Source organism: Anopheles merus, chromosome 2R, assembly GCF_017562075.2.
Source record: "Anopheles merus strain MAF chromosome 2R, AmerM5.1, whole genome shotgun sequence".
In the NCBI taxonomy this organism is placed as follows: domain Eukaryota; kingdom Metazoa; phylum Arthropoda; class Insecta; order Diptera; family Culicidae; genus Anopheles; species Anopheles merus.
This window is the reverse complement of record NC_054082.1, coordinates 45,489,066-45,513,786: the sequence shown is the minus strand read 5'-3', so window position 1 is coordinate 45,513,786 and position 24,721 is coordinate 45,489,066. Positions and strand designations below refer to the sequence as shown.

Genomic DNA, 24,721 nt, shown 5'->3' with positions numbered 1-24,721 from the left:
AGTACAGATAATCATAGCCCCGTTAGATTGTTACGCAAAAAAGAACGTACCATAAAAAAATCATACATATATCCCTTTTTTGACTCTATTTTTACTTGTTGTAATCTTGTTGTTGTTTGGCTCTAAGGCATCAATTTTGACAGTGTTCCTGCGCAATTTTTGACTCTAGCGCACCTATTTTTGTCTGTAAGTCATCAATTTTTGTCTCTTGAAGGAAGCATGATAAATTTACAAGGTATTAGAGCAGATGTATGACAATTGTTATTTGACAAAAACGCTATAAAACCGTATGATTTGATTTGATTTGTGCAAAGTAATGAAATTCAATAATGGTTTACACCTGAAAATACATGCCTAAATTATCCTACATCACAACATATAGTTTTCGATCCATTAAAACATAAAAAATTGCAATAACTTTGTAATATTCCAAGTTCTGTCATTGCAAATATTAACTATTTTACTTAAATAAAATGAATTTGGAACAAATAATTTCAGACAGTACGTAAAATTTCGTAAATAAATCGATTGACATAGAGTCAAAAATTGATGCCTGAGAGCAGGGGTATCCAAACTTTTCAGCTTGCGGACCGCAATGCTTCAAAAATGGTTGAGGGAAATTTGACGTTACCTTTAACTGATAAGGGAATGTTTATATTATTAAAGCATGAGTCTTGTTCTAGAAGAGTAAAAATATAATTTTATGTTTAAAAGTCGAAATAACGTAATATTTATTTTAACCTTTGCAAAGTCATCGTAGACCTAATTATAAGCTGTCCACTAAGCTGTGCATGCGGCCCATGGGCCGTAGGAGACTCCTGCCATAGAGGGAAAATTGTTGACAGGCTGTCAAAAATTGGTACCTTACAAACAAAAACAGGTGAGTTAGAGCCAAAATTTAGTGGCAACAACTGTATCTAAAAATTGATTTGCATTTGAAAGCCAGTGGACTGCTACATAATTTTTGTGTAGTATTGAGCTACGTTGTTTAACTTGTCTAAAACTTCCTTTTTTACACATTGTTACACGTTCTTTGGTTAACTCGGAGTAGTATTATGATGTAGTTATGATGTTTAATACCAAATTACTATGCTTCAAACATCAGAAGCAGGTAAAACAAAGTAAGAATAAAAAGGTGATTGAATAAACATCCGCACCAAATGACAAAAACATGTTAAAAAATTCTTATACACGTTAAATTCGTACAGCATATATTTTTAACAATCTTGGAATTACAAACAATGTAACAATTACCATTGGGATGTTTATACTCACTGTTAAACAACTTCTGCTATTTACGCTAGCTCCACTATGGCAATTTGGCGTTACACAATGAATTAACAAAAAAAAAACAGATATGAGTAGGTGATTACATTCTTGCTGGCTAAAAATAAATTTTAAGCATCGTTGGATGACTATGTTACATATATTTTGCTATAACCCAGTGGAGATAACGTTAGATAATTTTATTTTGAAAGGATCATCAGTTTTCTTTAAACTTGCACAACGATTTCATTTGAACGTAGCAACTAACAGAAACCAGACGGTGTTGCCGTGAACTAAGGTATCGTTTCGTTTTTTTAAGTTACAAAAAAGAAAATCATGCTTCGTACTCTACCAATGATATTTCAGGCTCGTGCCTGGAATCCACGTATCAAGCAAAGAGATGTTTCGAATTTTCCGCTCCAACCCTTTAGATTTGACGCCATCTCGTTAGAAAGAGGTAGAAAAAAGGATTTCATATATGAAATTGCTATTCCAAGCATTTCAGCAATTTCAACGTACACCCTACCTGTACAGTCAATGCTGTAGCAAGAAATTCGCTCATTGATGTATGAGACCAAACCAATCCAACCCGAGATTTCAAGCGAAGTACAGCTAGCAAACCAATAAGAATGCCTCAGCTCGGGGTACATGAACACTGGGACCGCTACACAAAAGAGGTTAAAAAAGTATAAGAAAGCATACCCAAACCTCAAAGTATTAGCCCATTAGGCAAACCGAACCGGGCCGGAAGCGAGCGTTCGATGGCATATTGCTCTCGAGGTTCTTTTCCGTCGTTAAGCAACGAATAACTCCTTCCTTCTGTTGAATCGCACAGAATTCTTTGAACGCATGGGACCAAACATTTCTGGCCATGTGCTTTTTCCATTGATCGGTTGTGCCGTTGGTTACGGTTATTTCCTTCAGTCATTGTGCGTGCTGCAGACGCAGTGTCGCCCTTGAGATGGGGTCGGAAAAGGGATGTGGAAGTGAAACAATCAATCCTAGCAAGGACATTTGTTGCATGCCCTGTCAAACCTGAATCGATCAAGTGAACAAGGGAGCGTTCCGTGGAAGATTTATCACCAACAGCAAAGGTTGTCAGCGAGTTGTAGCCGTTAAGGACAGGGAAGAAAGGGTGCGAGTAGCGAGTTGGGTGTTTGCAAAACCACGCTGAAACCGCACGTGCAAGGGATGAAAAAAAGTTGACACAAAAATAAAACTTTCCCAGAAGGACTGAGTTTTCAGCTTATATATCACAAAAAAATCACTAGAGGTTAAAGAGGATGGGTACTGGGGAGTGGTAAACGGAATTCGCGACCGAGGTAGCTACGTAAATCAATTACGCTGCCCGCAGCCGTTCAATGAAAATTCAATTAGGTTCGATGTTGTTTCACCGGGTGAACAATTCTGCACCCTCCAGCCTCGGTGTTCGGAAAATACCAGGCAGGATGAGCACCTTGGAAACTGTTGGAACTGTGCAATCTAGGATGAACGCTGGTGGTGGACTTGGTGAAGAGCTGGCGATGAACTCTAGAGAATAATTACTCTCGCGTTGTTCCGGGCATTCGTCCACCCTCAATCGCCCGCTCCGACGCCAACACGATAAGTCGCCATTATGGTAATTTTATTGACTCCCGCTATAATCAGATTAACAGGAAAATTAAGTCCATACATTGCCTGAGCTGGCACGTGGGTTGTGTTGAAATGTTGTACGGCTAAGACAAAGCATCCCCGCTCGATTGTCTCAAAGTCCTTAGTTAAGTGCCTTTCGGTACAGACCGAGGTGATTGATACCGAGGAGGTTAGTTTTCTTGCTTGATTAGCCAAACTGGCTTTTGGGAAACATTAGCGATGGTGAACAATACATTGGTACGAAGAGTTTGGTGTACGTAATGATGCAGTTTGGCAGTGTATGTTGAATAATTGTTTAAGGCTTTCATGATTAAAGAGCTTTCTATTTTACGTAAGTTTCGCGCGGTAGTGCAAGATGTATTTGCTGTTGTAGGGCTGAAAGTGTCGTGATACAGTCGTCAACGCGTACGACTTAACAACAAGCTCGTCATGGGTTCAAGCTTAGAATGGAGCGGGCATCCACAAGTAGGATTGACTATCCTGCTTTTTCTTCTTCTATTTGGCGTAACGTCCTACGCGGATATGCCGGCCTATACAGGCTTTTGAGACTTTATTCATTACCACCCAGGTGTATAGTCAATCCTTGCTATGGGGAGACGGTCTCTTTTAGGTTTGAACCCATGACGGGCATGTTATTGAGTCGTATTAGTTGACAACTGTATCACTGGGCCGCCCCCTGCTACACTTTGTTTCTAGATTCCACCACGTGATCTCTTTAATGCACCTTGGGGTAAATGTAAACAACACCGTGTTTTCGAGCAGGCACTCGAATCTAATTCTAGCTTTGAGCGGCAAGATTATAAGGCATTATTGATGCTATATTTGTAGGTTTATATAAATAAATTAGAAATGTACATCATCTGCATTCATTAACAATAAAGTAAAAGTGTGGGGTAGCAAAAGACATAACTGTAAGAATGTTAGAATGCTTTCGAAAATTATATTTAAACTGTGTTTTTATCCGAGATTTTTTTTATTAAGATAAATGTTTTCTTTTGTTAGTTTTATTGCTTATTATTGTTTATTAGTCAATTCAGCGAAATAAGTTAAATAAGAGAACTTGTCACTTTCGCGGAAGATAGCTTGAATCAACTATTAATCAACTATTAACTATCAAATATTAATAAATTAGTAATATAAAATACCCGGTTGTTTTATATTACTATTTATTAATGCCATGAGTTTGGCCGGTCTCATAGTACAGTCGTCAACTCGTACGACTTAACAACATGCCCATGATGGATTCAAGCCCCGAATGAACCGTGTATGTCGGACGTACACGTAGGACGGACTATTCTGCTATTGATAAATCAATAAGTCACTGAAAGCCAAGCCCACTAGAGGCACAAGCGGCAGGCCTTGACTGACAACGCTTGCTGTGCTATAGAAGAAGAAGAATATAAAATACAGGAAACCAAAACATTTAATTAAACAAATATATAAAAATTCGTAGCTATACGTGGCCATAAATAGAACTGACTATCCCGCTACGGGGGGAAATCAATTAGTTTCTGAAAGCCAAGCCCACAAGTGGTACAGGCAGGCCTAGACTGACAACGGTTGTTGAGCCAAAAGAAGAAAAAGAAGAAAAATGAAGTGAAAAAAACTGTTAAGAAAAATAACAAAGATTTTGAAATGTAATGTATAGTTGAACCAATCGTTGACTGAATTATTTCTGCAAATCACTTCAATCCAAAACTGTGACACACGATGAAAATCTATTAAAATTGCATTTTTTTGGAATGGAGAATAATAATCAGAACTGATTTTCCGAGTTGATCTTTATAATAAGAACTAACGACTACACCAGTGTGGGTAAGATAGAGCGAGTAAAAAAGCTCAAAACTTGAGCTACTCTAGTGAGCGTTGTGCCAGTTGTGCCAATCAAACATGATTGAATGAGTGACACTTCTGAACGGTAATTATTGCATCGCAAGTGCATTATGAGCTGTAGTTTCGAAACATGATTGATGATCGGAATTGATTTTTGGTTGGCTCATTATAGTGTTTTTTTTTTTAAATTATATAATCTGAGTTATTTTATTTCTTGATCGCATTTTCTATTCTAAGGATATGTGCTGTGCAATTCAGTGATGTTTGAGAATATTGTCTGCCTAACCAACCAACCTGCGCCTTGGAAATGTAATTAAAATGAGCTCTTAAATTAAAATGTGAGAATTTCAAGAACAATACTACAGGCGTAAACCGGCCTGTTGAATGCCCTCTCACACCAACATTCAACATTTCATTCAATCGCACCGCTAAAAGAGTACACAATCCACCTAATGAAAGCCTAATCGTACAAATTGGATCGATTGCCAAAGACCGATAAGAACCTCGGCGCCGAAAGGCCCCTTTTTCGGTCGGTATCCCTTTCCGGTTTTCTCATTCCCCCACTTTTGGGTCATGAAATCTGAAATGCTTCACTGTAATCATTGATTACAGCACTTTTATAACGTTTTTCCAATTTTCGGACGCTTCCATCATACCCACTCCAACGCGTGGAAAGCATCGGGGGAAGGAGAAAAACATTCGTAGAAAAGGATCTGCCTTCTGTGGAGCTTGGGCCGAAAAAGTGAAACTCAATATTCTCGCTACCCTGCGGCAACGAGCTTTGTGAAAGTTGCTTTTTCCTCCAAATTCAATCAACTGGTCGGTCGGTTGGATGGTTGATCGCTTACGGTGAGATCAAAAATCTTTATCGGTTTCTGTTTCGCTTCGCTTGGCCGGTCAGCTTTTTATGTTGTTAAGTCTTTTTGTTGCTATGCGGGTAGATGAGGCATTTTTCGGGGTCGATGGACGGCCACATTTAACACACTTTGTCACCGAAACCTTTAGAGATTAAACAGGCGGGTTTGTAAGCGGTTAGCCAATTTAAACAGACAATGAATAATATTGGAAAGTGATACGGGCCTAGAGAAATCTTTGTACAAATAGAGAAATAGTTTTTAAGTTCAAGATCTTTTTACCTATTTGGTTAAAATTTTAATATCTCAAATGCATATATATATATATATATATATATATATATATATATATGAATGCATCATATGTATATGTATCATATGTATGTATATTGGAGCACTAGTATCTTTAAAACATAGTATCTTTAAAACAAATTTGAGAGGATATTGAACATTGTTTCAAGACAGAACGTAACAAGAAAAGAAGATATTACCGAGTTGTCCAAGCTGCTGAGGGCACATCTTTCTATTAATGACCATTACTGAGACGAACATTCTAGGACGACAGGCTGGGAAGATGTAATCGGATTTGCCGGCCCACATACAAGGACAATCGTTGCACCAGCAATGTTGCTCCCGAGTGGGTTGCATTTTTCAGCTTGTTTCCCGAAAAGCTACAGTTTTCAAGAACCCAAAATTTTTCATCCAACATTTTCTCTGCTCCAAATGATGCTTCGAACGCATTTCTTTTGCTTTTATGCCCCATAAAACGCGATGGCAGACAGAATGGAAAAAGGACTTACCTTGGGATTGGGCTTAGCTTCCGTTATGCTTGCTATGGAGGGCATGGAACCGTCTGTTAGATCGACCATCCAGCGTCGACAGATAGCGAGCGATAGAGATAGAAAGATAAACCGGAAAGAAAAGAGAAATAATGATCGGATTAGCTGCTGTGCTGTAGGTTTGTGGATGGTTGGGGTGGAGCAAAAATATTCGGTTAGCAAAATGATGAAGCCATAAACCGAATGTCCCTGGCACAGTGTGTAGCTTCGCGTGTGTAGGTTAATAGATAATCGATGGGTGAAAATTCGTCCTTTATAACGAACTGGCTTTATCGTAGCTTTGGGCGTAACTGGGGCGAGGAAAAAAGCGCTAAAACAATGGCTATGATTGATGCATGGCAGCCTATATCGACGATACAGGTGAGAAGGGGACCGAACGCAACGGTGGCGGTTGCTGTGGGTGTTATTTTGCATGATTGGTTTCCAGTGCCAGTTTCCAGAGGAATGTAGGTCAGCCAGTGGCATTCGATTTTCGTAACCAACAAAAACCGCCCCGGCAGCACATCAGAAGAGATCATTCGGTAGACAGACAAACATCCAACCGAACGCAAACAGTAAAAAAGCAAGCACACGTTGGTTGTGATTGATACCACAGCCACATTGGCGCAGATCTTTCCTGATGCGAGAAGAACGAGATTTTCAATTTCCATTCTCAATTTGCTCGGAAAAGGGAATCGTACGGACGATTGGTATTTTATGCCCGGCACATCAGGGCTGATTGTTGACCCGAATCCTGCCGGCCCCCCAATCTGGCCAGTGGAAGAGCCAAGCCTAACGATGGCCAGAACGATGGTTGATGTTAATTAAGAAACTAATTTTAAATTTCCTTGCACAGCACCGTATGTGAGGGTGTTCGTTTTTCATTTCCGGCACACCCGCGAAGGGGTTGGACAACGGACACAATGTAGGTGGGTCAGACGAACGGGGTTGAAAACAAACATTCAGGACGGTGCTTCGAGCAAGGATATAGTCATTCCGAAGGAAAGCTGTATGAATCTGCACACTTTGTGCTGCGCTGCGAGCCACGAGGTCGTACTGGGACTGCCTTAATTTTAGATTATCTTTAATATTAAACCATTATTATGCGGGCTCATTTGGGGTGTTTGCAAATAGTAACGTTAGGGTGTACTGCTTTACAACAAATGTGATTTTGTACATGTATTTTGGTTTCAGTAACTTTCTGATGTAAGAGCCTTAAAATGACTAATTTAGTATCGTTTTTGTATTTTCAAACCATTGAAGCAATTTACTTTATTTCAAATGTTTTGTGAGAAAACTTACTCTGTTGCCATGACTTAAGGTTATTTGACAATTTCACAGAATTGTTCCAAGGTGGTATATAATTGATAAACATGCCAGTTCGACCGACTATAGTTGCATTATGTATTAGGTTAATTAAATAGGCTCAATCACTGAATAACCATCAAGGCAAACAATGCAAATAAATTGAATATTTACTACATTGAATGTCAGAGGCTCTCTTTATCAGAAACGTTTCATACAACATTACATACAACGAAAGGGAATATGATCTTCTTCTTCTTCTTTGGCTCAACAACCGATGCCGGTCAAGGCCTGCCAACACACTTGTGGGGTTGGCTTTCAGTGACTTATTGATTTCCCCCCATAGCAGGATAGTCAGTCCTACGTATGGCGGCACGGTCTATTTGGGGCTTGAACCCATGACGGGCATGTTGTTAAGTCGTAAGAGTTGACGACTGTACCATGAGACCGGCTAATAAGGGAATATGATACTATGGGAATATATGAATATGAATATGATAGATTTTCGTAATCGGATTCATTGGCTTTTGACTTCAGAAATTGGCAACTAGTATGCACAAGGTAGTATGGATGTCGGGTTATAATGTCTACAGAGAATTTCAATGCTCAAACTCAACGTCAGCTGCAACAAAATTGACTGCTTAACTGGTACAGGCAACGCTGGTAGGGATAAATTTCACCACTAATGATCCCGGTATACACGGTCGACAGCAACTGATCGGTAAAATGCAATCCACGATGCACCGTTTTATGCGATAATTTTACGGTATACAATTTCCTTTTTATTAGCAATCATCTTTTGATTATGGGGTCGAAATACCCCCGCACTGTTTACGAAGTGGGATGGTAAAGAAAACAATCTTTCGGAAGAGAGAAAGAGATCGATGAGGAGAGCCATTTTTGCCAACCATTTTCTTCCTGTTTAACGGACAAAAAAAAGTTCTGCCTTGCTTTCCACGCGGCCCGAGTGGATCCGTTGCGCACGTTTTTCTTTGGATTTAGGTCTGGCAGGTACTTTAGTACATTTCACTTGCCATCCCATACCGTTTTCTCGTTTTTTTTCTGTAACTGGCTAAAAAACCCTTTCAATTCACGTCGGTTTCAAAGTTGGTATGGATAGTGGGTAACAATTTCAAATCACGTCCCATCGTCTCGACACGGAGCTACTTTTCTGTCCGTGCCAAAGGAACAATGTGCAAAAGAAGTGCAAAAAAAAACATCGAGACCATTTTCTTATTCAGCATTTTTACTCCAACAAGACGAGCTTTTTTCTTATTGGGCAGAAAGAAAACGTGTGCTGGGTATGATTTTTCTCGCTTTACCTCCGGTTCACGCAGGCTTTAGACGAATTTTCTTCTCAGCACAGCAGCCGAGAGCACACCTCCCGCATGTTGCATTTACGCAGGTTGGTCATATTTTAGTATACTCGTAGGTGAGAAGACATTGGTAGAAAACTGCTACATTTGTCCGTGGTAATCGTCAAGAAGGGAATAAAGTCAGTTCCGCGTCGAGCGCGTGCCAAGATGATGAATAGTTTCGGGCACAGGAATGATGTGCCATTGCCATGTGCGGACCGTCATGTGCTAGGCAGCATGAAGAAGGTGAAAACTTCTACCGTATAAAATGGGTTGACTTAAGCCCGTTTCTGTCCGCCGTGCCATGTTGCTGCAAAATGGCTCCAGGCAGGGGACGCGTTGCGCTGAGATAGCGTTGCACCACAGGATACGACAGCCCCGTGGAGTTTGTGCTTGATCGAGCGTGACTTCGAGATGAATGCTGGACGAGGCGAAGGTTCGGTCCACGATGAGATGACGGGATTTGATTTAATGGTATTAGGTTGCCCGAGAAGGCAAAGTGCTGGCCTTTCCGAGAAGGCAAACGCTTTCAAGGATAATCGGTACTAGCTGGTGGTGATAGGTGCTGTTACCTCTTTTGCGTATTTTTCTTTTTCAGCATCCCCTCGCACGGGACTGCAACGCATCAGTCAACGTTGGCGCGCCTGGCTACAACATGGCTGTACGCTGTGATGCAACTTTCGGATGGATTAATTTTTGCGCTTGTGTATGATGCTACTATCCTGTTCAAAATTCATGATTTGTGTCGACTGTGAAAGCCAACAGGAGTAGGATCAGTAATATGGGTGAAATATGAGTTAAAGTTTGATTACTCTACAAATCTGCTGGGACTGAAAAAGTGTACGCCAACAAATTTAAAGTTTTTAATAAAATGACGCAGTTTATAGAATATTTTAGTTTTCAAATGTAAGTTCAAGGCCGCAAAAGATAACACAGTTCGAGTCCGTGTTATTTGTCTGGCAAAAAAAAATCAATGCACGTTGAATTGGTTAAAATTAAAGTAAAAACGACAAAATGGTTCTGTTTGCAACTCGCAACTGGTTTGTGTAAATAAGTACTCAGATACAGCAACATTTTAAAGCACAATGTAACGTGAACCAAGGCAATGATTCGTCGTAGCTGATATCAAGTGAAGAACGTACCGAGTTGTGCTGCACTCATCGCGCTTCAACACTAGTCGGTGCCACACAAAATTACTCACGCCAAACAAGCCGTAACACGAGAAGGAAGACGACCTTTCGCTAATGAGGCAAAAGTAACTTTTAACGAGATCAAGATACCGTACCTCGGTCTGTCCTGGTCGGATGATTGATTTTAGTCGGCAAATGGCGTACAATACCGCTAGTAAAGCACTTTTATTACTTGTTCCTGAAGGCGATCTTTTGCAGTACAGTTGCGCTATTATCAGCGTATTTCAGTGGGAAAAATGACCAAAGTTTGCAAAAGAGAGAGAGAGAGTGCTTTATGAGCAACGCCCGATTCTAACACAATTGCTGCAATAAATTGCGATTTTATGTTGATATTTCCAGCCGCTCACACACACTTTAGCACTCTCTTTTGCTGAGTTGGTTGCTTGAAAAACATTGTTTTATCTTTGCCATTGTAAGCATTACTTGTAGGATGAGGATTGCTGTAAACATTGAGCAAATCTCCTGCCCGAGGGATGGCTACATTAGAAGTAAGAAAGTTCGCTATTTGACAACGATTGCTACATAACTGTCTCAAATCCCTAGGGCGGATGAGATGATATCGATAACCCAGGTTTTGGAATGCTTGAATCAGGGGTGAAACCTTTCGTTCAAAGCGCGGTATAATTTACCTCCTTACAAAGCGAAAACTTTGCGGCAGATGGAATGGCCAAAGTTTTGCCGTCCGTTAATTGAGTTTCGTACCGCCCGGCATCCCGTGGCCCCATGTTCTTTGCACTTCCAGCGCAAGAGCTCGATGTGGCTATGCTTGAGATTAGCACTGGCAATTGCTGTGGAGCGCAACAGGACAAACACAACAGCGTACTAATAGCTTGAATCGTAGCGAGCTCATTTGCTGATGGATTTATGTAGCAATCTCAATTTGAAGCTAATGAAGCGTAACGCTCTCGGCGCATGGGTTGCTGGCGAAGAACAGGGGATTGCAAGACATAAATGAATTGAAAATTTGTTTGCTCGAATGAAACGAGAAGAATGTAAAGCGAGATCGCATCTGCTTAGATATACGGAGAGATGCGAACTTTATTCGATAAAACACGTAGACTCCTATATATCAACAGTAATGCTAAATAAATAAATGCGAATAAATGATCTTTTCTAGAAATTGGCAGCCTGTGGTAAATTGATAATCCTGAGACATTACTGTGACTTTTGGGTTCAGGGTTGAAGTTGTGATTACTTTGAAGTGTAACGAAATTGTTAAATCAATTAAGAATTTTATTAAGAATCTAGCTAAGCATACTTATACGTACGAGTTTATTTTAAAGTAATTAATGTTTTCAAAAAGGTAATATGGTATGAATTCAAACTTAAACAATTCATCAACAATTGTACTTTATCTCAACAAGAATTTCTGTAAAAATGTTAAAAGGACTTTTCCATTGCTTTAAAATAATCAATATCTTTGAAGGATTTTCAAAAAAAAAAAAAACATTTAAGTATAATACCAAACTTACACGAGTGAAATTATTTTTCTATTGTTATGATGTTTCTACGACCATTATGCAACGAAACTTATAGAAATTAACTTCAGGCATTTTATCACGCACTGCACTGTTATTTCGGTGAATGAATTTTTATTATATTTTAACAATGAATAATGAACAATGAAAAAATGAATTGTATGAAATTAGAATAAGGCATTTCAGTTTTATAGTCCTAGCAGGAAGAACAAAACCAGCAAAACAATATAAATATACTTTCAAGTGATTGAAACGTACACGAAAGCACAACGCCAATTTGAAAACTAAATGTATTAAAATTCAATTGCATTACCATTCAACATATCTTCAGCAGTACAATTGTTCAAGCAAATAAATCACTTCAGTAACATAATAAATTAATAATTGCTTCTTCTAGGCAGCATAAGATGCTTCTGTATCTCAAAGGAGATGTCTTTACCGTAAGCGTAGCACAATCCTAAATTCATGCTGATGGCTCAAAATTGTAGAAGGCATTGGGGAATTTACCACGATATACAATGGATTCTTATCCCAGTTTCACATTGTTACACAGTACCTTTTCAACAAATTTCCGTAAGTTGAAAGATGTTGTGAAAGCACGCGGCCAGTTGCTACCGTTACGGACCAGCGCGAGCACTGTTCCGCTCCGACCGCATGTTGAGGTGAAATAATGAAGCAATATTTTGACAGCTGCAGGGACCTGCGTAGCCGTCTTGGCTACCAGAAGCACGGGGTAAGGCCCGCTGCCAGTCGGTACAAAACTTTCCCGCAACCAGCCGACCACTCCCGGGTAATGGTTTAGTATAATTAATTTTAATCGCTGCACCAACGGTTTCGCCTTCGCAGTGGCCTTCATGTGGTCGGCGACCGACCGGCGGCAATGCTGGACTCCGGCGGTTTGACTAATGGCTGATGGGGCTCGAACACTAGCCCGGAATGCTGACTTGGCGTGCGGTAATTGAATAAAATTCTAATGAGCGTTTTAATTTACTTTAATTAGCGGTAAAATTGCCACCCCACGGGTGCCCCACGTGGGGCGCGTTTTTGTGCAGTGAGCGGTTCCGGTTTGGGGTGTACCGGCGTGATGCGGGCAGGTGAAGTAAACCCGACGTGATAATATGTGAGACCGAGTACGTTCCGCTCCAGGCAGTGGGCAATGTGCTATCGGGAGGTGTAAATGAGTTAGGGTATGCTTATTTTCAGCAGCCTATGTAGCCAACCACACCGAACAAGCAGTGGGGATGTGGAATTGAATCCCAAAGCTTTCGACCAGTGCTGCTCGTGGTGTGGTGATGTGTTGCCTACCTTGCGGGCGTACTATCGGGCTCCGGTGGCGGGTAATCTGATTGAACGGTAACCTGATTTCGCGCTGTTACAGCATTGAAGGACAACCACATCCCACCAGGGGGGGGGGGGATCGTATTTTGCATGAGTTCTTATTGATTTCTGACAGCACGATACCGATCATCGATACACACCGTTGGGTAGGAGTCTGTCTACTAGCGAAATGTTGCAACGATACCGAGAAGACGTATCAGGTTGCTGCTGGAGGCGTTGGACCAAGAAGCTCGCAAGATAATTGGAATTATAATTAGGAGCCTTTTCTTGGAAGTCGTTTTGGGTTTCCGAACGATCCGTGTGTTCGTAGTTTTCGCATAAACTTCATCATGCTTCAACACCTGCATCAAGCTTTGAAAGTTCCCAGGAATGAGGACAGTAATTAAAATTTTCAAATTAAGTTACCTAACCGCTTTGCATCAGTATTTTTGCAACATAACTAACAAGGTAAATATAATTTCAACCAAGATATAGCGCCATGTTCGTTTTGTTTCGGAAACAGAAAATATATATTTTGTTTAATTGTGACGTTATTCTATTTATTAACACTGTTTTATTGAGACCATAAACCATGTTTAAAATACAGCGCCAATCATAACAATATGGACGACTTCGCGATTTGTGAAAAATTCAGAGGAAATAGTAGATAAAAAAGTGAATGTTTGAAATGTGCAGAATACTATCATACACAGAATACAGAGAACATCAATTGTGAAGTGGGTGGTGGGAGACAAAAAATATCAGACTAGGATTACAATTCTTAACTACGTATGTAACAGTAGCAAGCATTTGGATTATGTTAAAAATTCGTTGTTGAGGTTATTGTGTCTTCAGTATTGAGCCGTTATTTAAAAAAACTAATAAGGTTCCTATTACAATTTAAAATTAACTTTTGAAAATATTTTACCTTTTTTTGATTTGTATTTTCAAAACATTCGTTACATGCGAAGGATTTTATACTATATTTTTTATGCTTTTAAAATTGAAATTTTGATAATTAATATTATAAAACTCATAAAACCTTTAAAAAAGTTATAAAAAGACATTCTAAAAAGTTCGGAAAAAAACATTTTCTGTGAAACTTTCCTAAAGTATGTTATTTATATTTTGAGCTATTTTTGAATACATTAGTTAGTACAAAAACCTATTTTTCGAGGTGTCTTTATAGAAATGGTACGACCATAAATTGTTTTTTCGTAATAAGACGTATAATAACGGTGTAAAAAATTTGAAAAATTTACAAATATTTTAAATAGCATCCTGCACAATTCATACATTGAGTATTTTAATCTATTTCATGAGCATTTTCCGTAAAACCGCGAAAAAAATGTTGGGAAATAAATAAAGCAACGGAAATTTAATCAAAATTTCATGGATTCCACTTTCTTAAATTCAAATAGAAATTCCACTTCCACTTTGAAATTGTTTAGTTGTCATGTTTCAAAGAATAAAAAAAGTAAAAAGCAATGTAAATTGATCGAATTGTAGTCATGCTATCGCACAAAAACTCGCTGTTCGTAAAAACTGGTTATTGTGCACTTTTCACTGCGTTGTAAGAGCAAATAAGTAATTCCATAAGTGCACATGGAATAAAAATCTTTTAACACATAACTCCTACCCTACATAGGTGAATGTTATCATGTTCATAAAGCACCGTGTACCCACATGCAGTGTGCAGCACATAGGAAGTGAAAACAAAAAGATTAATGACACGAGAATGGAGTGAAAATGGCTTGGCAATATTCGTATTTCATTCGCACTCGTTTCTAAAGTGGTTAAAACTGCCTCTTTGAATAGCAAGCTGCCACGAAGCAACGATGCTTTAACCAGTGATTTTTTTTTTCCATTTTTTTTTTTCATCGTGTTATATCCTGCTGTAAAGTGGTGGCCACATTTCCACTGGTATACGGTGCTAAGCGGGAGTGGCCAAAGAATCGAAGCAAACGAGCAATGATGGGGCAGTGTGGGTGAGAGAATGTTGAAAAAGAAATTAACAGAATGTGTAGTGAATAGTTTATGAAGCGGTTCAACCCTTCACACATTCCTCTCCCGCTGTCTGCTAGCTTTGTGCGCCAGTAGCCCAACAATATGTGTGTGGGTTTTGCAAACGATAGGAAAGGAGAACGATTTGGTTTCGTCCCTTGCTAACCGCTTAAAAGAAATTAAAACAAGCAACACCGGAACGGTTGAAGCATTTGGAGAGTTCTGTTTTCTTGTTGAATGGTTCGTTGGAAGAAAGGCAAAGAAGATAGCGATCCCGCAAAACCCACATGCTCCACTATTACGTACTGCATCGACATACTGTACCAAGCATTTCGTCGTGCCGGAGTACGAAGAACATTATGGCAGCAGAATGCAAAGCAACGACGACAAGTATTGATCTGTTTATTTTTGTATGAGTTCCGTGGGTAGACCACTTCAGACGGGATTTATCGCCGTGCTGTTGTATGTATATGTATGGCTGTGTTTCCATGGGTTTGTGTGTAGCAAAGTGCTTTATATGAACGTAAGAATCTTGGCTGCCAGTCATCACCGTCATCGCCGTCGAGAACGGTGCCTTTTCATCAAATCATATTTTTCATATTTCACTCACCGTTGCCACATCGTGCTTGCCCTATTGAAGCGTACCAGCGCACCGACAATGTTTTGAAGCATGCTTAAGATCTGCTTTTTGGTAGCTTGGCAGTGGTAGTATTTATTTCCCCGTTCGGTACAGTGGTAGCTTTCTCACATCTTATGCGCAGTTGCCAGGAAGCTCGCGTTTCCATCGCACTTGCTACCGGTGGTTGTTTTGAGTGCAATAAATTTCCGTACATTATTCATACACACCGGGTTAGCTGTTGATCCGCCGGCTAGGCAATACCACGATGGCAGTTCAGTCACCAGCCGCGAGAAATCAGATCAAGCACGCAACGGCCGTTGGCAGCAAGGAACAGCACGGACGTAAAAAATCACTTATGCAATCAAACGCAACAGCATCCCGGTCACGGCACCGGCCGTCTGCTGCGCCTGCTGGTTATGCAATATTGTTTCACAATCGTTGCTGAAGTGACGCTTCGACGCTTCGCCCGAAGCAAGCCGCGGGGTAGCTGAACTCGTCTCTCTTTAAAAAAGTGATCCTTGCGAATGAGACCGAACGTGATCAAGCGTGATTTGTTTGATGTTTATTAAAAGACACGTATACACGTTAGCTGCTGTTGGTGATGGTGACGTATTTGAAAGCTTGCAAAATTTCCTACAGAATGTCAGATGGTATTATGCACGGGGTACCAGTGCTGTGGTTGAGTGAATATTATTCATGCATACAATAATTTTCCCGCCACGCTTCGAGATACTACGTACCACTCGGGTTACATCTGCTGAGAGGTGATCGCAAACACCTTTCCAATTCACCGGTACCGGGAAGCGCATCGGTGCGAGATTTGTGGTTGATTTCGTTTCCATTCCAGCAGATTATTGTTTGACTTTGGTTACAGGCTGGCTGGTTGGCCCGCAGCAAAAAACAATCCCTGTATGTCTATGACAAAGGTAGCTGCTAGTGGGAAACCCCGTTGTGTGTTGCTTTGTACTTTTGTACGTTCGTTCCTTTTCCCTGGTTCCATGGCTAAGGATAAGTGTCCCATCGGTCTGTCTTTGTCACGTTTTGAAGCAAACAGCTTTCCTCGTTTGAACGGGGCGTTTCCCTCCACACATGAAACGATGGTAGCAAGGATTGCTGTCCAACGGCTCCACAAGCACTGAAGAACACTCTATGTGCACACTCGTTCAATGGTCGGCGGGGTATAGCAAAGCGCTCGAAAATGTCTCACAAGTGTAGTGTTGAGGGTTAAATATTTGCACAAGTTTTGGGCAAACCGAAACGGCACCGATGTGCGAACGGTAGTGTATGGAAAGGTAATGGTGGAGTCTCTCCTATCTGTCGCTTTTGTTCGGTGTAAATTCAAACGCAACACCACACTTTCATCTCCCCGTACACACTCGATGCGCATTCCGGAACGTGTGGCTGGCTATGTATCATCTCATTTGAATAAGCTTCCCTACTGGAGTACGGTGTACAAGCTGGCTGTGAGCGGTGCACGGTTGTGGGCTGTTGGGTTTTCCAGATCCATTAAAATCAATTCCAGTCGGCTCAGCAACCCCGATCGGATTGCTGCACAGATTGAACGCCCGCCAGCGTGGATAAAATCAGTTTGCTACAATGACATAAAACAAGTACGACCATACGAGTGCGCAAGCTGCATACAAAAGGACCTGAAAAGTTGAAGCTACTCTGGAGGTGCTTTACGCTCTCCCACCCTCATCACACTGTTGCGTGGGATTTGCTGCTCTTCTACCAACTCCCGCCGTTCGCATAACATACAAAACGCACAACACGCACGCATACACAGCTTAAGGAGTAATATAAAAATAATCGTAAAATGTTACAACTTTCTCTCCCATTATGCAATCAATTTTACAACCCTCAGCAGCCAGTCCCTCCACATTCGGCATTGCCGTCACAAGTGCACCATAAAGTCAGCACGATCCTACAGCCCGGAACGAATCGTACGACATTCAGCGGTGCGCCGGACCAAAGCAAGTGGGTTTGAGTTGTTTTATTGCTTTCCTCGTCCACAACGGCACCACCACTATTACTGCGCTCCTTTCCCTGTGCCATCATCATGTTGAGGGTACTTTTTTTCCTGGGGGTGGCCGCCGTTTGCTCGGAGTGTTATGAGTAATTTCATTAACTCCCAGTTATCCGCCCACTCCGGCGCTCCGATGCGTCACTCGTCTACCAGGACACTTCATGTGTGTCTTGTCCCGTTCATGGTTATTGTTAACGAAATATCACCTCCAGGCCGCCGAAGCGTGAAGGTGGTCTGATTTTGGTACGTGCGCTTTTTTCGGTTTTGTTTATTGGGCGGAGAGGATAAACTAAACAAAAACAGAACATAATATTGAAGGCCGTACACGCTGCACAGCACGGCACACACAAAAAGTACCTCCCAGCCAACCAGCGCGTAAATCGTCGTAATCATTTCATTTGCCCTTAATGGAGGGAAGCTATTAAATGGAGTTTTTGGGTGCAAATGGGGATGCTACTTCCCGGTCCAGGGAGATGAGTGAGTTCCGTACCGGTGGTACGACAACAACTTCATCAATTGGGTCATAAATGTGCACCTCATTGTTGCGTAGTTAAGAAAATTGGGCCAAGTTTTTTCGTTACAGCTTCCAGTTTGAAGGCATATCACATTCAGTCTTTTTCCCTGCTTCAATGAATGTGCTGGCATGGTCTTGCGAAAGAAGACATTGCCTGTGTTTAAGAAAGAGCGTCCTCGTTTTAGAAGGGTTTATGTCGAAAGAGAAACCTTAACTGAAGGTTTTTTTAACGGTTTAACGTCGTCGATGTTTTACGTCCTTCCACCACTCAGCTGAAGATAACAATTCTGCTACTGCCGTTTTTATTCACACTGCAAAACCGCTGTTTCATACTTTCCGGCTCTTCACGAGGCGTTTATAAGTTTTTCTTTGCCATAGCTTTTACTCCGTGACGTTTTCGTCACCGACAAAGCAGCACCAACGGCAGTCCGTGGCGTGCGGTGCAGACAAACGTGGTCGTCAAAATTGACAAAGCCCTTGCCCTTCTGGGAAGTGGTCATAAATTATCCCGCCATCATATTCGCTGCCGTTTGCCGTGGCAAATGAATTTATATTAAATTTGTTTTTCTTCCCCTACCACGCCACCCAAGCATCTCCCTTGTTTTATTTGTGTGTGTGTATGTGTGTTTACGTTTTTGCATCGCTTTTCTCGTTTTATGTATCGTTTCGTTCCGTTCTCTCTGCATTTTCGCTCTGACGTGGGGTTCGCTGGCGCAACCTATCATGCTTATGCGGAGCCGAACCGGACGGGATCACCGTCGCGTGATGAAAGTTGTTGTAGGGCGGAAATTTGCATAAAGAAAAGTCATCCAAATAGCTGCCAGCCCCATTCGTGCGTCCTTCTTTTCCTCCCCCGATGACCGCTCTGGGCGGGTAGGAACGTAATGGAGGGAGACGGAAAATCTAAAGCCGATCGGTGTCTACACGTCCCACGCTTCAACACTTGCGCGGGATACGCCTTCGGGGCGCCACCCGACACGCTGGATGCGCAATGTTTTGATGGTTTTTGTTTTTTAACTTTTGCGTTACTTTTTCCGGGGCACACTCAAACAAGGCACGGACAAATCCGTAACTGTCCGGCTCATGGGCAAGCAACAACCCTTTAGGCTTTTGTTAACAAGGGTTAAACAACGGTACATTTCAGTGGGGTGAGATGGCCAAACCGTACGTGTTTGTGTGAGTGTGTATGTTTTTTGTATCATTTTTTAAATGTTGGTTTGCTTTTAACTAATCTTACAGCTCGATATGATGAAGGTATGATGAAGGTTGGCGTTTATTTTGGAGCTGTTATTTGTAGCAGGAGCCAAAAAGTCTAGCCTTCTTTTAAGAGGAGGTATTCATCATCATCATCATTTGTATAGAATGCCAGAAAAAATTATTCTGAATGTATAAAGTTGTTATTTTTGCGCTTGGCAATTTTAAAGCTAATTTGTTAGAAAAAATTAAAGAAAAATATAATTTTTGATATTGGAAAAAATAAACTAAAATTTGTCGATAAAGATGATAGCAAAGTTGTACAAAGAGTTATTTTTATGTTTCATTCACACACCTTTGAAAACATTGATGCAAACAATTTTTCACAAAAAGGTCAAACCAAGACTGTCGAGATGGAATGTAATGCGGATAAAGTTTTATTTGTTGTTTATGATCTTTTACATTATAATAAATATTTGTTTCAAAACTCTTTTCGTATAGTTGGTAAAATGTCTACATAGTTTGACAATTTTATGTTCTGTTGAGAAAAAATTCTAGAAGGAAGAAGAAATTCTAGCCGAAAGTGATGATTTTTCTCACAACAGCGCGTGTTTTTTTACTCTTTTATTCCGTAGCAATATCCGCAGTCCTTACTCAACGATGGAGGCGCCTGGTATGTGATGTGAAAAGTACTTGGCAACTCCATTACGTATCATTATAGCGTCGGGTGAACATGGTTTTATTCTTGGTTGTCCTCCGAGAACCCGAAAATATGCTTATTTCATGCCAAATATGGTTATCATGCGTATGTACATCGGAAGAGGAATGATCTTTGCAACCAACGGCCCATATAATCATTAAACCTACCCTTGAAATGAATGATTCATTTTGAACTGGTTCATTCCACCACACAATGCCATCCACAATTGCTGACAGCTCATTCCACAGCAGAAATGACAGTTCCTTATTATCCACATACAGAGAGCAACTGTAGGATTAGCCGTTCCGGTCATACTTAGGCGTCTGTGACATCTAATGAATCATACGTGACAACCATGGCAAATTAATGAAATCTTAAAGGGCCCTCCTATCATCCGTGTAGAAAAGGGGTCGCTTGAGGAAATAGCGCTCTAACAACTAACCCGGGACACATTTAGTCGCAATTGTTCAAGATGGGCACGTTCGCGACACTCTGCTTCGTGCTCAGCGCTTCAAGTGCTATAGATGGGCAAGGGACGAAGAATAGACACCCAAGAAGCCCAAGAAGCCGGTTTATGCTGTCGCGCATAGAGGACATGCTGACCAGGGGTTGTGGAAATGATTTAGGGTACGCTTCCTGCCCGCTCGGGACGTGCCAGTAGCAGTTGTTTCTTTGCATGAAACCATGGAAAGCGAACACTGCAACGAAGAAAAGAGGCTGCCAACGATGGCATGGCAGCATCGAGCTGGCGAACAAACACAAAGGATAATAATTAAAAGATAATCCAATTTAAGTTCTTTTTTAATTTAATTAACTGCCCAACCGCGACCACCGCATCGTACCGGATACCTTTAGTGTATGCTCCCTTTTGTTTGATGTGGTCTCCCATGATGGTGTCGAAAGAGAGAGAATGTGCGAGGGAGAGAGTTAGAGACATGAAGAGATAGTGAAGGTAAACGTGTAAAAAAGAACGAAATACCACCATTGAAATGAAGTCATTTTGTTCTCCGGGGACAAATATATCGCTCAGTTCGCATAAACTATCAAAAGCTTATGGGATCATTGAATGTGTGGAGTGTTTTGGAGTAGCCCATATACTCTTTGGTGATTATCCAGTCGAGATACAAAAACGCTACTCGCCTCTGAATAGCGTAGCGAGTATGGTGCTTTTCAAATATGTGGATTGCATTGCTTTGTACTAAATATTGCGCTACATAAATTGCTACGGTTTGTAAATGGAGGAACTAAGTATGCAAAATTGTAAACCATACGTTTTACAAATGCTTTTCAACACAATTCACTGCAATAATCAGAACAATACAGCTTCTACAACTAATATATACTTCATAATGTATATTTCATAAGTATCAACTTTATAGTTTTATTTATTATGCTCAAATTATGCTGCTAGCATGTTTGATATTTTTGAAAAAAAATGTATTTCAGGATTTTATTGAAAAAGAAGTCTACTATTAAAAATTTAGCTATTGTATCAATAGATACAGTATGTGGTTGCACTATTTGAAAGATTGGAAATAAGTGACTCAGATATTTGAAATCGCAGGCAAAGTTTATGGTGTTTAAACGCTCTGAATGAAATGATTGTAGCATCACACAATCGAAATTATCTTGCTGATCAAAGACAGGTTTTCTTGATCCATCACTTAAAGACTGGATTTCAAGTTGAGTAATCAAGTAATGGTTAAGTAATAATTCGAAGGAAAAATACTTAGACATACCTTTGATCTTTGATCACATACATAGAATATAGAAGAACATAGAAACAATATCAGCAATATCTCTCTCGCAAATGAATGTAATATATTCTACATTTTAAAATATACAATAGTATCAGTTAGGTAGAACATACACTTAAAAGGATAGTTACCTAGTGATAGTGGAACTATCATTTGAATACTCAAATTAATTGTATTTCTTTTTCAGAACTTCTGCTAGCCCTTCAACAAAGGTGGTGTACTTCAAACAGTATTTGCAAAATTACTAATGGGGTTCTGCATTTTGGAGAGCATTCAAACTAAACTTGTTTGGCCAATTTAATTTGTCATGAAAATCCTCTGCTTTCAGGCAATAACTGCTTAGCACACTACTCTTCTACCCAAAAAACACGTTTATACTAGGCGTAGGTTGTCTAACTGCACTGCCCAACCTTGTTTTGTTTACGTTTCCATCGCACGAGTGCGGTGTTTTGCTTTGTCTACGGCAAGCACGATACTTGTTATTGTTCGTTGACTGGTCTTTTAACGTAAGCACCGCCTAATCGCTGCCGACTGTTTGTTTTGGGAAACCGATGCCACCATGCTTGCTGTAGCAGTAGGATGTTTTTCCAACCACCAGCCCTAACCTTGCACCGTGTGACAAACGGATATCGTTGCCATGGCAGGGGACTAAGCGGTTATGATGCGTATCTTGACAGTGTGGTGTATGATTGATGGTGTACGCTTTGATTTTCCACTTTTGGACATATCTCTCGCAAGCGCTTGTTTGTGGTGAAACCGGTTGCGTGCGGGAAACATTCTGCCCAAACAAGACATACAAACGCAATAGTTGCTTTTTTATCTCACCAAAAGCAGAGACGTAGATGCTCTTAAGCATATTAAGGGGTAGCATGGGACGGGAAAATGAAATGTCGCAATAACACGAACGAGCTTTGACAGATGACTCTATCTGCGGGCGAAAAGTTTTGCGATTGGATTGCTCGACAAAACGAGAAACCACCATAAAATCGTGGCATGGATGTGCCTTCTGGGCAGGAAAATTAAAGCGAAGGGAAATTGCTTCTCTGGCCCCTTTCACTGCCGGCAGATAATCGGAGGATTCATCAAAAATGTATCAAAGCGTCTGTTACAGCTCCGTTCGGAAGCGGCCGAGCCCGAACCGGACAACCCGGACTCGTTCGATATCGAAACGACCGCGCTGCTGTTGACAGTCCCATTCCATTCCCTCATTCCTCCGGTCACTATGGTGATCTCTTTTGACATTTCGCTAACATCAAAGCGACCGGGCTGTGGAGGTTCGACCGGAATCGGCGTATTTCAGCACCGAATCGACAGATTGCGTGACCACGGGCTCTATTTCTTGCTTGTCGGTGCCTGTTTTTTCTAGACTTTTTGTTCGTTCTTTCCTTCGACGCCGCTCGTAAATGTCACTCAAGATTCCTATGCAAATGCCTGAGCCAAGCACAGTGTCCGGAAATAGGCTCCGGGCTTCCATCCACCGCTTACCTACGCGAATTGCGTCTTTCGCTCCGTTCACATCGAAAGGATGGAAGAAGTTGTTTGTGGAAAAAAAAACACCCAAAAAATGAAAGAAAAAGAACGTTGAAGTCACGTGATGTCGAACGGGGGCCTGCGGAAATTAAGCTGGCAGATTTCGATACCAAAAGCGGCTTCCAACCAAGCGGCAACATCCGTGGCAGATCGCTAGGCGATGATCGGTGAAGGCTCAGCAGGAATGGAAATACCTTTCGCGAGGTAATGGTTTCTTCTCTTTAGCTGTATTTTCGCTTTTGGCATTTCAACTACGAGTTTGAAGGCGGGCGACGTTGGGCGGAGAATGGTATGCGACAAAAAATAACGAGCCGAACAGAAAGATTATTCATTTTCAAGATTCCATTCACCGTTCTTGTTACTTTCAACCTTGTTAAGTGTCAGATCGAGGGGATGCACGTGAAAAAGGATAAACGGTGAGGTCAAAACTGTTCGACAGTGACATTCCACACATTCGGAAGTAGCTACAACCATTTGTAAGACCAACGCCAAGGGGCAGCTAACGAAGAATGGTTCAAAATAAAGCTAAATTTGGAAAAGATAAAAAACACATGATAAACAAAATCCTGCGAAAAGTTAGAAATAAAGAGGAATAATTGATGGATAACGAAGCTTCGTGGATTTGCTATCTGTTTGGGAGAGATTGTCTCATTAATTGGAAGATTGCATGAGCAAGATTGATGAGTGTGTAGATTGACTAAAAATGATTTAGGACATGGAATACTTTGCTGAGCATTGTGGAGAATAAAGGAGAAGTAATTGCAATGTACTCTGTATTCAGAAACATTGATAACCTTTTTCATTGTTTGCCATTCCGTGACCACGAATTACTGCCGTTTGCAGCGGTCCTGCTGGAAGAACGAAAAGTTTAACAACACACTACATGTTCCAACTGGCTTAAAGAAGTCCTATTTGCCTTCAATTAAACACTGAGAGTAAAATGAAACATCCAATCGGCACACACTGCTACAACATGCATACCGTCCTTTGCTTATAACCCGGCGACGAATGATAATTGAGATCCTTGGATTGTATCAGCCATGTAATATCCTAATTGGATTCTAATTCTTTAAATGTTTTAATAGGAAATGAGTGCAAAATTCTGAACAAAACTCTCATTCACTCCATAGCAACGTCCATTGCTAAATATAAACAATATTCATAATAACTGTCAAAATTTTCCCATGGCTTTCTGATAATTCACTCTAAACGCATCAACCTGTTCTCTGTCAACCTTGGTTTCGACCTTTATTATCTTGGCCATGAAAAAAAACTTACACTCAGCACGTTGCTAGGAGGAAAACAAATTCTACCTTGTTTTTTTTCTAC

General features: G+C 40.8%; 1 protein-coding gene across 1 annotated transcript in view; it reads right to left on the bottom strand.

Moving 5' to 3' along the window:
* Window positions 1-24,721, bottom strand: part of LOC121588079 — a 55,106-nt gene that overhangs the window by 15,478 nt on the left and 14,907 nt on the right. Inside the window, exon 2 of the mRNA XM_041905629.1 lies at window positions 6,386-6,438. Within this exon, the coding sequence (XP_041761563.1) occupies window positions 6,386-6,438 (53 nt within the window). The remainder of the gene's footprint in view (window positions 1-6,385; window positions 6,439-24,721) is intronic.